We start from the raw sequence: 13,910 nt of genomic DNA on the forward strand, positions 1-13,910 counted from the left end.
AAAAGTTTTTCTGCAGGGCTGTCCCGAGCACCCTACAGTCTACTAGTGCAGAATCATGTTCAAGCCATGAAGTGTAAAGTGCCAAACGTATTTAAGGCAGAGCAAAATTCTTTGGAGAAGATCTTTAATTCTGTGGTGGCTGAGTCATAAAGAGTAAAAATACATGTGGCTAGCTTAATTTGAAACTACCCATATATGGCAACTGTCAGTCAAAACATGACCTCTCACAGTTAATCTGCGCGGTCAGGACACAACTTCCAACCTTCAAACCCTGTTTCTTGGTATGATACTGTTGCTGAGATCAGTTTCGCTGAACGCAAATAGAGACTTCTGTAGCAGTCCCAGCCCAGTCGAGGAGCAGATTGCTGAGCTTTGTAGGGCAAATAAAAAGTTTGTATCCACAGCTGTTTAACATAACGATGCCAAGAGTCTCTGAACCTCTTCATTATGCAGGGGAAACCTGACATATGGCAGTATTCTCTGTGGGCATTCACAAGGACAGGACAGTGCAGATGGGGAGCAGAGGACACTTGCTGGTTCCTAACTAACACCTCTCCAGATCACATTTCCACCAATGCTAGTAAATGTGTAAGAAGCGGAGAGCATGAGAATCATCCTGATGTTACCGTTTTATCACAGAGGTTTCAAAGACACGCACACAAACCCACATTGACATGCATGTTTACACAACTGCACACACGCCCACATGCACTCCTGAACTGGAATAACGTGAGAAAGTCATCTAACCTTCCGAGCCCATGATGAAGTGGTGAACATCCGGCCCCGTGGACATGCGAGGTCCCTGACAGCTCTTTTCAATCACACCTTGTGGGGTAACCATCTTTATGTGGACAACCTATTCAGTGAGAACACAGCGATAAAGCAGCTTTAGAACCAAACAACACCTGCCCAAACTTAAAGATGTGAAGCCCACAAAACCTAATGTAATAATTTTCTTTCTACAGGTTTCTGCGCACTCACCAGGTCCTCAATGTTGCCATAGATGTTCTTCTTCATACCTGATGCTCTGGTTGCTACCCAGCCCCCCAGGGAGCTGAACTCCATGGAGTCAGGCTCGTGTCCTGTACAGTAGCCGCTCTCATTAAGCTGCAATAAAATGGAAAAATATAAAAAAAACATGTTTGTTTTTAACTTAAAAGGGAGCCAGAAATGTGTGGTAAACAATGATGTCGTAAACCCACGAGAATGTTTTAATAACAAGCGAAGAGAATGCGCAAGCAAAGGGAAAATATAATTGCACCTCTGCTGCTGCATGTCACTGCTCTAGTTATACCGCAATGTAAAAACGGCGGTTTTATGGCATTGGTGGTTTTATAATGGCCCAAAATAAACCAAGTGGAAAGACTGAATAAATAATGCACTGATCTCTCTCTCTTTAGTCTGACAGCAGCTCTGCTGTCATGTGCAAAAATAATGCCTGTAAACTTGATACATCCAGCACACACAAGCCTTTGTTAGTAAAACTAAAATAATAGTAAGTTTTACATATTTATTTAAGTGTATGAGTTATGCAGGCAAGACTGCTTACACATTCCTCTTCCACAAAGAAAAAAAGAACAGAAAACACACTGTATGGCTTTGTTCCTTGCCATGCAGTAATAACAATGTACTTCTGAGAAATCTATTCATCAGATTCACTATCCCCAAGGCTTTGAGGAGAATGTGTAGGTCATTGGGAGCCCACACATTCTCCTTAAGGCAGACGTAGCACTGAAAGATTGCATCTTTAGGCGGAACATTCAACAGTAATAATAATTAAGATCTTAAAGTACAACAACAATGCTCCCCAGAAGCACAAGGGTAAAGTCAAGCCTTGTTTTATCACAGCATTCCTCTGGAAGGCAGTTTATAATGCAGACCCATCTGCTCTATGAAATCGGCCCAGTCTAAATGCAGAGGTGGAGTCTGCTTTAAATGCAGCTCACGCATTCCTCTACATCAAACGCCTGCTCCTTCTCCATTTTTCTGAATTAGCTTGATGGTGCCATCTGCTCATGACCACCGTCTCAGACTCTAATCTCTCCCCTTCAGCGCTCTGCTCCTACCGCAAACTCCTTCCTGCACCCTGTTAGATCTACTGAGCAAAGAGTACCAAGGTGAATGAGCACAGACAGCCTCCTAGGGAACAGGCGCACAGCTTGATTGTTGGCACAACGCTTTATATTAACGTAAGCTCTTTCGGTGAATTAAAATGGATGGGCGAGCAGTACTTACCAATCTCTCTAGATCCTGACCGACAATGCCAGCTTCCACATGGGCAGTTAAATTTTTCTCGTCAATCCACAGAATGCGGTTCTGTGACAAACAAACAACATGTCTGAGGACGTCATAAACATACATTTTATATTTCACAAAGTTTTTTGGGAGAAATGTTTTTTTAAAGCTGTTTCCTTTGTGTAAAACGGCTGCTTTCAAACACATATTGTATATCGCCATGTCTGTCATCTGAGCTCTGCCTACATCTGTTATGTTGACTTAAAATATCTCAGACTCAGACATAAACATTGCACTCAAGAGCAGGCTGTGGAGACAGTCTCTTCACAGTTTGCTTACAACACGGTATGTTTTTCATCAAAACGTCTGAGGACGAATGTGTGCAGACAAGGATGGGAGACAACTGTCAGTTTCCCAAAGGCTTAGCCCTACCTATAGGAGGTCATAAATTAGTCCCCAGAGCTAATAAACGTTACGTTCCTACTACATTGCTCCTTTCATGTGGTTCAGCTGGAGACACCTGACCTCTGATCCCTGACACAGAACGCTGGTCACTGATGTCAGTGGCAGCAAACTCAATGAGTGGTGAGCTAGGAGCTTGTAGACAGCTTGCATATCACCTCTGGGTGAGCATGGATCAAAGGGCTTTACTGTACAGTGACAGTTTTCACCACTTTATATTGTATCCGATAAAAGATTATCATGTTTATGGGGACTTGTTTGGGATTGTATTGAGATTAATGGCTGGTGCATCACTTGGGTTTTGTCCCTATCCACACAACTAATTTACCAATTCTAACTCTGGCTGCACTCATGTTACTGAAAAAAAAAAAGATGTATATGGGAAAAAAGAACACTGGAAACACTCAGTCTCATAATGCAATAGCTTGTAGCACACACTAACAGTTTCCACTATTACTTGGCTGTTATCAGCTGATAAAAAGAAGGAATTCCTGAGCCCAAATAATGTACATGTACTATTACTACAATCATGTTTTGCCAAAAACACAATTTTACTTGACACATTTTTTTAGTAATCCAAACCTGAAGAGATATCAACAATAGACACAGAAAACAACACGTTGAATATTAATCTTAATATCCATTTCAGCTTATGGCCTGGTGTCTATGAATAAGTATACTGATCCAGCCTGACTCTCTCTCAGTCTCTTTTCAGATTATTGTTCTAACTTTAAAGATCAGATAGATTGATTTTAGTTTAGTTGTCCTTAACGCTGATCGCGCAGGTGTTTACGTACCATCTGTGAGGTATCCAACGACACGATGGAACGAGTTTCCTCTGGGGGGCACTCGAGGGCACTAGAGACACTAGTCCCTCCTAAGAGATAATAAAAACCACTGTTACAATAAAACTCCTTTTCACAGCAGTCATTTTGACACGTTACAGGAGGAAAAGCACCATCTGAATAGCTCATCCTTGAGGTGCAATATATAATTTTTTCTTATGGCACGTCTGCACACTTCAGGATTTCACTGCAGTAATGAATGACTGACTTTTATTGATATGATTGTCACGAACCTGTTCGCAAACTGCAATAAAACTAACAATACGTAAGATTTATTTCTCCCATATTATTAGCATGACATTTTTTAGTAGTGACTGACAGAAGAAAACAAACAAAAAAGTTACAATCATTTCCTATGGTTGTAACCACCACAATTAGTGCAGTGTCCACTGCTCTACTTTTAACAGCAGCATCTATAATATAGATAATAAAGCTTTCACTAAGCCCTCACCCACCCACATAAAAAACAGATAACTGATGGATGAAATTACACTATATGTTACAAGTTGCGAAATGCAAATAAACTAGAGCCCCATAGTAATTTACATAAAAGCTAATTATGTAGATTAACGCCTTTGATTTCATAGCTCACCTCCATATGGCATCAAACAAACGTTGTGTTTGCATGCGAGCTCCACAATTTTCACTACATCATTGTGACAGTCTGCAAAAAACATAGAAGATTGTTTTGTCTTTTTGAAACATAACTCTTTTACCATCTGCTACAATGTTTATATATTAAATATTCATAAAATAATATTTTTAAAAAAGCATGCACACACTGGAAAGGGAAAAAATGATGGCACATAACACTATCTGCATACCACTGACAACGTAAAAATGTATATTTCGTGAACCTTTAGAGCGGGGGGGGGGGGGGGGGGGGCAGCGGGGAGACAGGGCATCCTTTGATTTGCCTCGGGCTTTCTTCAGGCTGAGTCAAACTGCATGAAGCTACACTCTCTTGGGTGGGACATGCTAGATCAATACAGATGTATTTTAACCAATCAGAGCCCATATACATTCACACTGGGGCAGTGAGTGAGTGGGATGAACAGCAATACCAAAGTACATGGATGTGCTTGACTGGCCTCGAGAGCTTTTAAGAGGCAGTGAGAAATGCTTACATTCTACTGCATTTGGGCATCCAATTAAACACATAGCGTAGGCCAAAGGATTACAGCTCCACAAACTAAACATCCACTTAAAATTCACTTGTAGAGGCTACCGAGGAATGGCAATTATAGCTCAAAACATCTACTGCACATTTAGTAGATGAGAGTGCATTTGTACGGTTGGAAAAGTTAAAACTTGGGATTAGCCACTGTGGATGAGAATGTGCCTACAGTTGCCTGGTGATTCGCTTCCCATTTGGGAGGCTGCTAATCAAGTTTCAACCATCAGTCAACATTTATTTGCATGATAAAATAGTGCTAGCCATAACAAGAGAAAACCAATCTCAGAATCATAATTCATGAGTGTACTATGCAGGGCCAGACTGTGGAGTATTGGGTGTCAACCGTCCTCCCCCTGACGCTTCTTATTAAGCTTCTACTCATACATATTAATATCCCTGCCGCTGCAGAGATTAACCCTTTAAATCACCTAAGCCAGTAGGAGGGATCAGTTATGCTATGTAGGAGGAGAAAAGCAGACACACAGTGGAAAGAAATTATATATACACATGTTTAACAGTGACAGCATAGCTTCTGAACTCACTTGGCCATACAACCAAATCTGGAACACGGCCAATTTTCCCCTCTCTCAAAGCAAAGATCTCGTGTAAGCAATGGCCTGGAAAAAAATTTAAAAATGAAATTACGTCACCATTTTAAAAGTATTTTCATAACAAATGAAAAAAATGTTGCAAATTAAATTACAATTCACAGACATTAAAAGACTTTTTTCTGCCTTACCATGAGAGCGAAAAACCCGGTCTTCAGCGTCATGAGAGAAGGGAATGCCTGTGGACTTTAGCTCCTTCAAGAAGGCCTCGTTTAGAGTGGGAGGCTGGACAGCACTGCTATTCAGAATTGGCTTAAACAAAACAAACCACAGCGGTTATGGCTTCTGCACAATGCCATTCATCGAAGTCGCAACAAATAAACAGGAGCTGTTACTCACTGCTGCTGGAGTTTTGTGCTGCAGATTGGCACCGAACGTGCTTTCCATCCACTCTCTGAGGCCGGGGATGATCATACCGCTCAGCCTATACCTGGATTGTGTAAAAGAGGAAAGAAAGTTTGAATTACCAATTAAAAATAATCAACCGAGTCTCATGTATTAGCTTCAATGCAGCAGAAGTGAAACTCTGAAACTGAAAATATCTCCATGCTTGACTGGGCAAATTCATTTGGAGAACCAGACCTGTGGCTAATAAGAATACAGTATGAGATCTGAGTCCAGTGAGGTTATTAGACAAGCAGAGCAGCAGTGACAGTGCTGTTATTGCTTTTCCTTTACCATCACTTTCATAATTGTGCTGGTGTCACAGATTGGGCCCATCCGGGGACTATGGTGTACCTTTGTAAAATATATGCAGTATTTAAGTGAGGAAAAAAAAAACCCTCCTGCAGCAAGCGAGCCAAGGAGGACGTCACCCTTGCTTCAGCTGATATACAACACCCAGATAGCTTTTTTTGTTGGTAGGGCACGGAAAGCCCTGAGGGCTTTATGGTAAGTGCTTACACAGGAGGAAACAATTTGCTTGATAATACGTGCTCGTACATACTGTGCCAGTTCTCTGTTTTGATTGTCTCACAAGCACAGCTACCTCTCCCAGAGCTGTCTGTGATGATTACGGAAACAAGACCCACCTACACCTTTGCTCTTGTCGTGGCAGACATTGATAAAGGATATGCAGAGGAACTGAGTAACAGTTGTTTCTGGGAATCTGCAGCAATTAAAAGTACGTTTTTTCTTACACCTACATTTGCATTTACCATCAGACACATGACTGCCAGCATAATATTCATCTTATATTTTTAAGAAATTGGTGAGTTGTTTCTGCTAATGGGCACCTGAGTGCTGAAAATCACAACCAGTGACCTTCTCAGATGACAATAAACAGTTTAAATGCCAACCACTAGGTGGCAGTAGCACCACATTGTTGTGAGCACACAGCAAGCACAGAGACAGCAACTGATTTTCAAAGGCTGGGTTCAAGTAGTGGGCTGTAAAAAAAAAAAAAAAAGATCAATGCAAAGCTGCAGCCTCAAGTTACACAAACAGAATGAATGCTAAAGCTCAACACAGTGGCTAACACTAGATTAGAGGGAGTGGATGAGACCAAGTAATGACTGATTTTTCACCAACAGATAAGAATAAGCTTTACCTAAGAGTGCTGGCTGCTTTCTCATACTTTACCTTTTTCCAGTAAATTCTGCTTGGCCTTTCTTGTTGTACAGGAATTTTGAATCGCTGTATCCCCAGCCATTCCATTTCATAATCTCCTGTCTGTGAAAAAAATGAATTTAGGTACAAGTTAGGACTTGGGCAGATTATCACTCAAAATTACAATAGAACATGTGGGGATTATTCCAGGGTGTGGTGCCCTGGTTAATTTGCCATCCCAGTCCCTCTGGGCTGGATACTGGCTCAGCATCCTTCCTGACAATCTCATGATGTTATCTGAAAAGCCAGACATATAGAATATCCCTTAATCTTATTAAGCCATTCCCAGCTTTTCCATTAACCTGAGGTGGCTATGAAGTGGCAAATTTACAAAATGGGAGGCTGCAGACAGGCACACCCAAATGCTTTGCCCACAGGTTAGCAAACACATGGCTCTTTTAGTATTGCAAAGGCAACACATTCAAACAACTTGTCCATCCACAGAAGAAGTGAGCATACAGTCCTTGAGCTCCATTTAATACATTAGATATTTTACATTTATGGCACCAATCAGACATTTTTCAACGGCTACTTTTAACACTCCTCAGCTTTTTAGGATTAGACTTAAATGTGTGTGCTGAACTTCCAGGCTACACTTAACAAAAATGGCACGTAGACACCAACTACGCTTTGTGTTTTCCACTGTACAAACAGGAACCAAGTTGGGAACTAGCCAACAGATACTACGTGGCTGTGCTTGCTTTGCAAAGATGTAAATTTCAACAACTGTCACTATTCTGTTACTGTTCTGAGATATCAAAATACAAATGCTGGCTTTACCGCCTTATGACTGTACTGTACAATGCTAGTGTGCTGTACTTCTTAAAGAAAGACAGCTGTACAACCATGTACAGATCAATAATCACGGGTCACTTGGGATGGCATGCTACTGTTGGCATAAAAGCCATTATTAAGATTAACACATGCCAAAATGGGGTTTTCTCTAAATTACGAGCAGGAGTGACACACTAAGTCATACTTTATTGAATCCTCACCACCACTGATGGAGTGTAATAGCTGCTGTACATGCGAAATAAAACTGTCTCCATAGCTGGGCATTGTGTTTGGCAGTAAGCCAGTAAGTACAGACTACTAACTTTCATAGGGGCGACCTTGGCTCATGGGATTGGGAAGCTCATCTGTAACCGGAAGGTTGCCGGTTCGATCCCCCTGCTCTCTCTGTCCTGGTCGTTGTGTCCTTGGGCAAGACACTCTACCCTACCGCCTACTGGTGTTGACCAGAGGGGCCGATGGCGCGATATGGCAGCCTCGCTTCTGTCAGTCTGCCCCAGGGCAGCTGTGGCTACAAAGTGTGTGAATGTGAGAGTGAATGAATAGTGGGTGCCTAGAAAAACGCTATATAAATGCAATCCATTCTTATTATCATTATTATTAAAGTACAGGTACCAAAAAACAGAAACTCTCTTTCCGGCTATTAAGGATTCCTAAATTGTGGGGCAGGGTTGCTTGGGTGGACATAGTCTGTGTGCACCCCAACTCTGTCTCCACACAACATCTGTTACATTCCTGTCCATCCTGGAAGCTGTACTTCTAAAAGTTTCTTCTTTTATCCTCCCTTAAAGATTTTTCCAAGTGTTTCTTTCTAATCAAAACCTGGTCTAAAGATAGATGACGCCATTTGTTGTACAGATAGAGAAGCAAATCCGTGCAAACATTTCTGATCCATAAAAAGTAAAGTTGCCTTAAAATGATGCAATCTAGTTAATGTGATGGTCGTAGTGAATGAGGCATGCTTTGACTGAAAAATGCCTTCCACAAGTAAAAGCTGTTTGCTCAGCCCGTTTCCTGCATGACTTTTGCTCTTCGTACTACTTTCTAGTACCTAGCAAACAAAGCCCAAAGGCGTGACAGAAATCTACTTCACTCTCACGGAAAGATTACTACATGTGTGATGACACAACATCTTGTCAACTTCCACTTTAGGAGAACACACAACCTGTACATCAAGATTCTTGCTTAAACATGCTTTTTAAAACAGAAGCTAAAATGCTTCCCATCACACACAAAGCCCCGAATGAACAGGATATAATCACATCTTTCAATGAATCTTACATTTCGTTTTTAATAAAACTTACAATTATGATTGGATCAGGTGACCCTAACAACCCCACCAGTTATGCTGGTATGTGCTCAGGCTGCTGGATTCCTGCCGTGAGGCATTAGGTACCTTTCCCTACTCTCCTCTTTCGCTTTCATTTTCCATTCATTTATAGGTTACTATTAGATGCCATCAACATTACTGTGCAAAAAGTCTTGAGTTGCCAATTATTTCTTTATATTTAGCATCCAAAGAGCAAGACCTTTGTATTTTTAACTGATTTTAAGCAATAGTTCTTCAGACTTCTAAAAGTCTTTTAAAGTTTTCTTTGGGTATTGGCTGTTTTTCACTCATTTTCAGCCCAGTTCTTGAACCTGAGCATATTCAGAGGAATTTTTTTCTGTTTGTTAATCCACTTAACATTGGGGGAGGGAGGAAAAAAATGATACTGCAGGTAATTGCTTAACCCGATTCAAAGACTGACTCAATCTTGTGGCAACATTTAGAGCAGGTTTTACTGTTGGTATGCCTGACAATCTTATTTTGTAACAAAAGAAAGTGAGATAACGTTATCTTACACGATAAATCTGACCTATGAATCATTTAAGGATAAAAGGCTGCATAATCAACTAAGTTAACAATCAATTTTGAAATTCTATTATTAAAAACTTTTAATAATAAAAAATAAGCATACTAATAATAACAACTTGTATTTATATAGGTCCTTAAAAAACTTACCAAAAAACTTAGTAGCAGCCTCTCACAGAAACACATAATTATTTAAAAATTTAAATTGTATTTTTTGCAGCAACACAGTGATTCCCAACCAGCTATTACACAAAAACTTGGCACCTAACCTTAAAAAGTAAACTGGAGGAAAAAGTCGAGGACAAAAAAAGATATCTTTACCAGATAAACAGTATAAAAAAGTGATGTCCTTGAGAAACTGGGGGAAAAAAATCCAGAAAGGACCTAGCAAAGGACCTGAGAGATGTACCTGGCCCTTCAGTTCATCCATCTATTGTTCACTGAAGCCTCATTTGAAAGGGTCTCAGTGGAAGTGTGGCTGTCAAGAAGCCATTCTTAAAGAAGGGAAAGTGTGAAAAAAAAGACTGAGGTATGCCAAAATACACCAGAACTGGGCTGAAAATCAAGGGCTACAGGTCTCAGTGAGTGATGGTTACAAATGTGAGGTTTTTGGTTTAAATTGTTATCAATAGTACAGAGAAGGTCGGGAGAGGTGTATAACAATATACAGCTATCTGTAAAGCATGGTTAAGATTCTGTCATGTTTGGAACTACATTTAAGCCAGTGGTGTTGTCAAAACTGTGATCTACCAAGAAATACCATCTGGAAAGCATCTGATTGACAACAACTTTATTTTTCAGCATGACAATCATTCTAAACACACTGCCAAAGCAGTAAAAGCACACCTTATATATCTGGATAGAACAAATACACAATGCAAAACTATCAGGCATGGATTGGGCCCCCCAGAGCACAACATTACTGAAGCGTTGTGGGAACAACTTGATAGAAAATAGATGATGGCTGAACAAAAGGTAGCCATCATCAAAAAAAACCAAACAAAAAGCTCTAAATTTCCTTCAAGAAGCCTGAAGAACTATTCCCAAAGACTACTAAAAGAAATTACAAGAAGTGCTAAATAAGAGAGGTTAAGGTCTGTTGAAGAATAAAGGTGGTCATACCAAATATTGATTTTCAAGCTGTTAGAAATGTACAAACTGTTTTTGACTTATATACTGTATTTGCATGTATGTTTGTACATGTCTCGATAAATTCCTTTACCAATTTCATATTTGCCTAGCAAAATATAGCAAAAAGGGGTGATGCAAAACATTTTCAAATACCATATCCGCCACAGTTTGTACTTCATCATCTTTAAGCACCTCTGGCTCTGGAACTGTATGTTTCCAGTCTATGGGGACTAACCAACCTTCCAAGTGTTTCTTGTATTACGTGTTTGGCATCTCGCTTTGGTTTCCTCTCACCACAAGGAAATTCTTTCCCTAGTCTTACCAAGTAATTGCTGATAAGAGAGTCCCTGCGGCTTCCATTTGTAATGCTGTAGTGTCTTTAAATTACAAGATAAGCTGCCTCACTCTAAATGAGACACTAACAGGACTGAATGAAAGAAGTGTAGTTATACCACTGAAACAGAAATTCTCTAACACCATATAACTAGTTTAGTCTCACATTGTCAATTGATTCTTTGAATTATAAGTTTGGCAGATAGCTAGTGGCTGTGTAACTGTTTTTGCTTTGCATTTCCTCAACTATCAAACTATCACAAGTATAGCAGACAGGGGTATAAGACATAATATTTAGCCGCATTATCACTGTGTCATACTGGCCTGAAAGGGGCACGCATTACAAGGCCAGATGCACATACTTTTGCCGATTGTGTTAGCTGTTGTTATCTGCCACAGACACTAGATGTCAGTGCTCTGGTGGGGGTTCCTCAAAAGGCACTAGGCTGCTAATAGGTTGAAAGTCAGACCACCACTTGTCCTGACCAATCAGAGAAACGGAAGAGACAGAAGTTTCTCTGTCTCCTCTGACTGTTGTTACACTTTAGCTACAGGCTGCTTTACTATTTTACCCAAGATGTCTTCTCACAAGAGACAAAATTTTGGTGAACCTGCTAACGGGTCAACTCCAAAAAAAGGAGAACCGCTTATCAACCCCACTAAATCGGACAGCTCAGTAACAGTTAATGAATATCAAATCGGATTAATCAAACACTAAGGACTTCACTGAAAGGAAACATAGTTACATAACAAATAAAAGAATGTACTTCGAGAGTGGATGAAAGTTACAGCTGGCAAACTTTAAGAAAGTCGACTTCTTCCTCCTACACTTAGCCGCACCCACCCCTTAGCAAATGAATGGCTGCTCTGTAGCCTAGAAACGTTAGCTATGAAGCTAACCAAACTCCGCTTCAGCTACGTTTCTAACAGACATCTATGTCTAGTGGGGAGACAGCAACCAGCCTACCGCTGCACGCCACCCAAATGTCTCATGTTTAGCTGGTAATGCACTTAAGTTTGACTTAAGAAGTAGCCAAAACCACAGCGGATAAGCCCCCCTCGTCCACCGCTCCATCACAGCCTCGTACCTCCTCCTCGGCACAGTCCTCCGCTCGCTGGAGACATCTAGCTTGTCTCCCTGGGCTTTGCACTCCGCGGCTAGGATGCCCGAGTTACCCTCCACCGGTCTCTGTAAATGTCCGGCAATTACACTCAGTCTTTGCTGTGCAATGCGTTGCCTGTCAGAGCTATCGCTGCCGCTGCTGTTGGACGCCATGCTGCTTCCGTGTTTGTACAGGAGGGAGCAGATCCGCGAGCTCCTGTCAGAGGTCAGAGCAGGGAAAGTGTGGCACATTCAATGCCTGTAGGAAATAACAAACCCCACACGCGAGTGTTAAATGTAAAAATTAGGATTTTAAAGCATACAATACAAAATAAATGTTGTTATTTTGGGTAAATTAATTTGTTATTAGACACAGGGCTAGTTTATGCATGAAAACGGTAAGTCGATTAAGAAAAGCATAGGTCAGCGCATTCTTTAAGGTTATTTTGAAGTTATTTAAACATGGACTGGTTCTAGCTTCCCAAGTATAAGCATTTTGCGTTTTTATAGATTTTAATAACACGTTTAGCTTTTGGAACTTGGATTAAGGATTTTCCACATCTTAGGACCCAAGAAAAGAAAACTGTTCACGATTCTAGGCGATAAGCATTGCACTTGTGCCTAACAATCTCCATAAGGTTCATACTATAAATAAATGAATAAAACATTTGATTTATTTATTTTATCCATCAACCTTTAAACGAACCGTTGACATCAATGCAAAGCTCCCACCTCATTCTGAGAGGAGTTACCGAGAAGTGTTTGAATGCACCATTTAACTCGTTTCCCAGCATGCATTGCAACATTAGCGTAGACTGTAAAGGGCTGGTTCCATATGTTACACTTACTGCTGAGGCATCTTTTATATGGCTGAGTATACAGTTTGTGGCTGAGATAGTAAATGCAATTAGTTAATTATATAAAACAACTGTAACCCTTCTGTTTGGAATATTAAAGAGTTTATCGGGTTTATGAAGAAGCACGTATACCCTACATTAAACACCATTTTCAAACAAATGCATGAAAGTGAACAGTGGAAACATGCAATTCAGCAAACCTGTAAGTTAAGTATCAGAATTTTTTAATTGTCTTAGTTTTAGCCAGGTATATGTAAGACGAATCCAAATCTAAAGATTTAAACTAATCCTAGAACATCTGTACATCTGTAATGATTTCCCTTTACTGTGGCTGCATCATCACCTGTCTCATGTGTGCACTTTTTTTTGATGTGGTTGTAAAAACAGAGTAACTTGAAACAGTCAACGCTGTTTACCTTTCTGCTTCACCTCCACTCGATCACCTGACCAGCGTGACTAGCGCTTCCATATGGTCCACATGGCTGCTTTTAAACTAATGATTTGACACGAAACGAATACACCACAAGCAACATTATTGTGAAGTACATATCAATTAGGATTAAAGTACTGAAGGAAAGAGACTGTAAAAAAAATCTTAAAATAGAAACTTTATTTTACACAACATTTGCCAACAGAAACAATAAGACGTTCTATAAACTAAAATGTCCAGATGTTTGAGGTTTTATTTCCAAAAGGTTAAAGTATTAGCTTCCAAAACAAAGTTCTGTAATGCACTGACTGCGGGCAGTTAGAGTCTAAGTGTATCACAGAACTTTATTTGGAAAGCCACAGTGCCACCTCATAGGTTTGTCCTTGTGTGGAACCTTATCCTCCTCATAACTGGGTGCTCCTTCAACCTGCAGCAAGGCACAAAAGCAAGGGAAAACAGGACAGCCATGTTGTAT

General features: G+C 40.4%; 1 protein-coding gene across 1 annotated transcript in view; it reads right to left on the minus strand.

Annotated features, from left to right (window-relative positions):
• The window catches only part of agps (alkylglycerone phosphate synthase), a 28,424-nt gene extending 16,017 nt beyond the window's left edge, over window positions 1–12,407 (minus strand). Inside the window, exons 1-10 of the mRNA XM_085383952.1 lie at window positions 12,135–12,407; window positions 6,909–6,998; window positions 5,667–5,757; window positions 5,459–5,579; window positions 5,262–5,336; window positions 4,135–4,206; window positions 3,495–3,574; window positions 2,236–2,316; window positions 982–1,107; window positions 748–856 (exon numbers count right to left, since the gene is read on the minus strand). Coding sequence (XP_085240078.1) covers window positions 748–856; window positions 982–1,107; window positions 2,236–2,316; window positions 3,495–3,574; window positions 4,135–4,206; window positions 5,262–5,336; window positions 5,459–5,579; window positions 5,667–5,757; window positions 6,909–6,998; window positions 12,135–12,400 — 1,111 coding nt within the window. The 5' untranslated portion in view covers window positions 12,401–12,407. The remainder of the gene's footprint in view (window positions 1–747; window positions 857–981; window positions 1,108–2,235; window positions 2,317–3,494; window positions 3,575–4,134; window positions 4,207–5,261; window positions 5,337–5,458; window positions 5,580–5,666; window positions 5,758–6,908; window positions 6,999–12,134) is intronic.
• Between the last annotated feature and the right edge of the window lie 1,503 nt (window positions 12,408–13,910).

The sequence above is a fragment of the Rhamphochromis longiceps genome, linkage group LG16 (genome assembly GCF_057381845.1).
Source record: "Rhamphochromis longiceps isolate RC_006_pf linkage group LG16, R_longiceps_female_GT1.1, whole genome shotgun sequence".
NCBI classification, from domain to species: Eukaryota; Metazoa; Chordata; class Actinopteri; order Cichliformes; family Cichlidae; genus Rhamphochromis; species Rhamphochromis longiceps.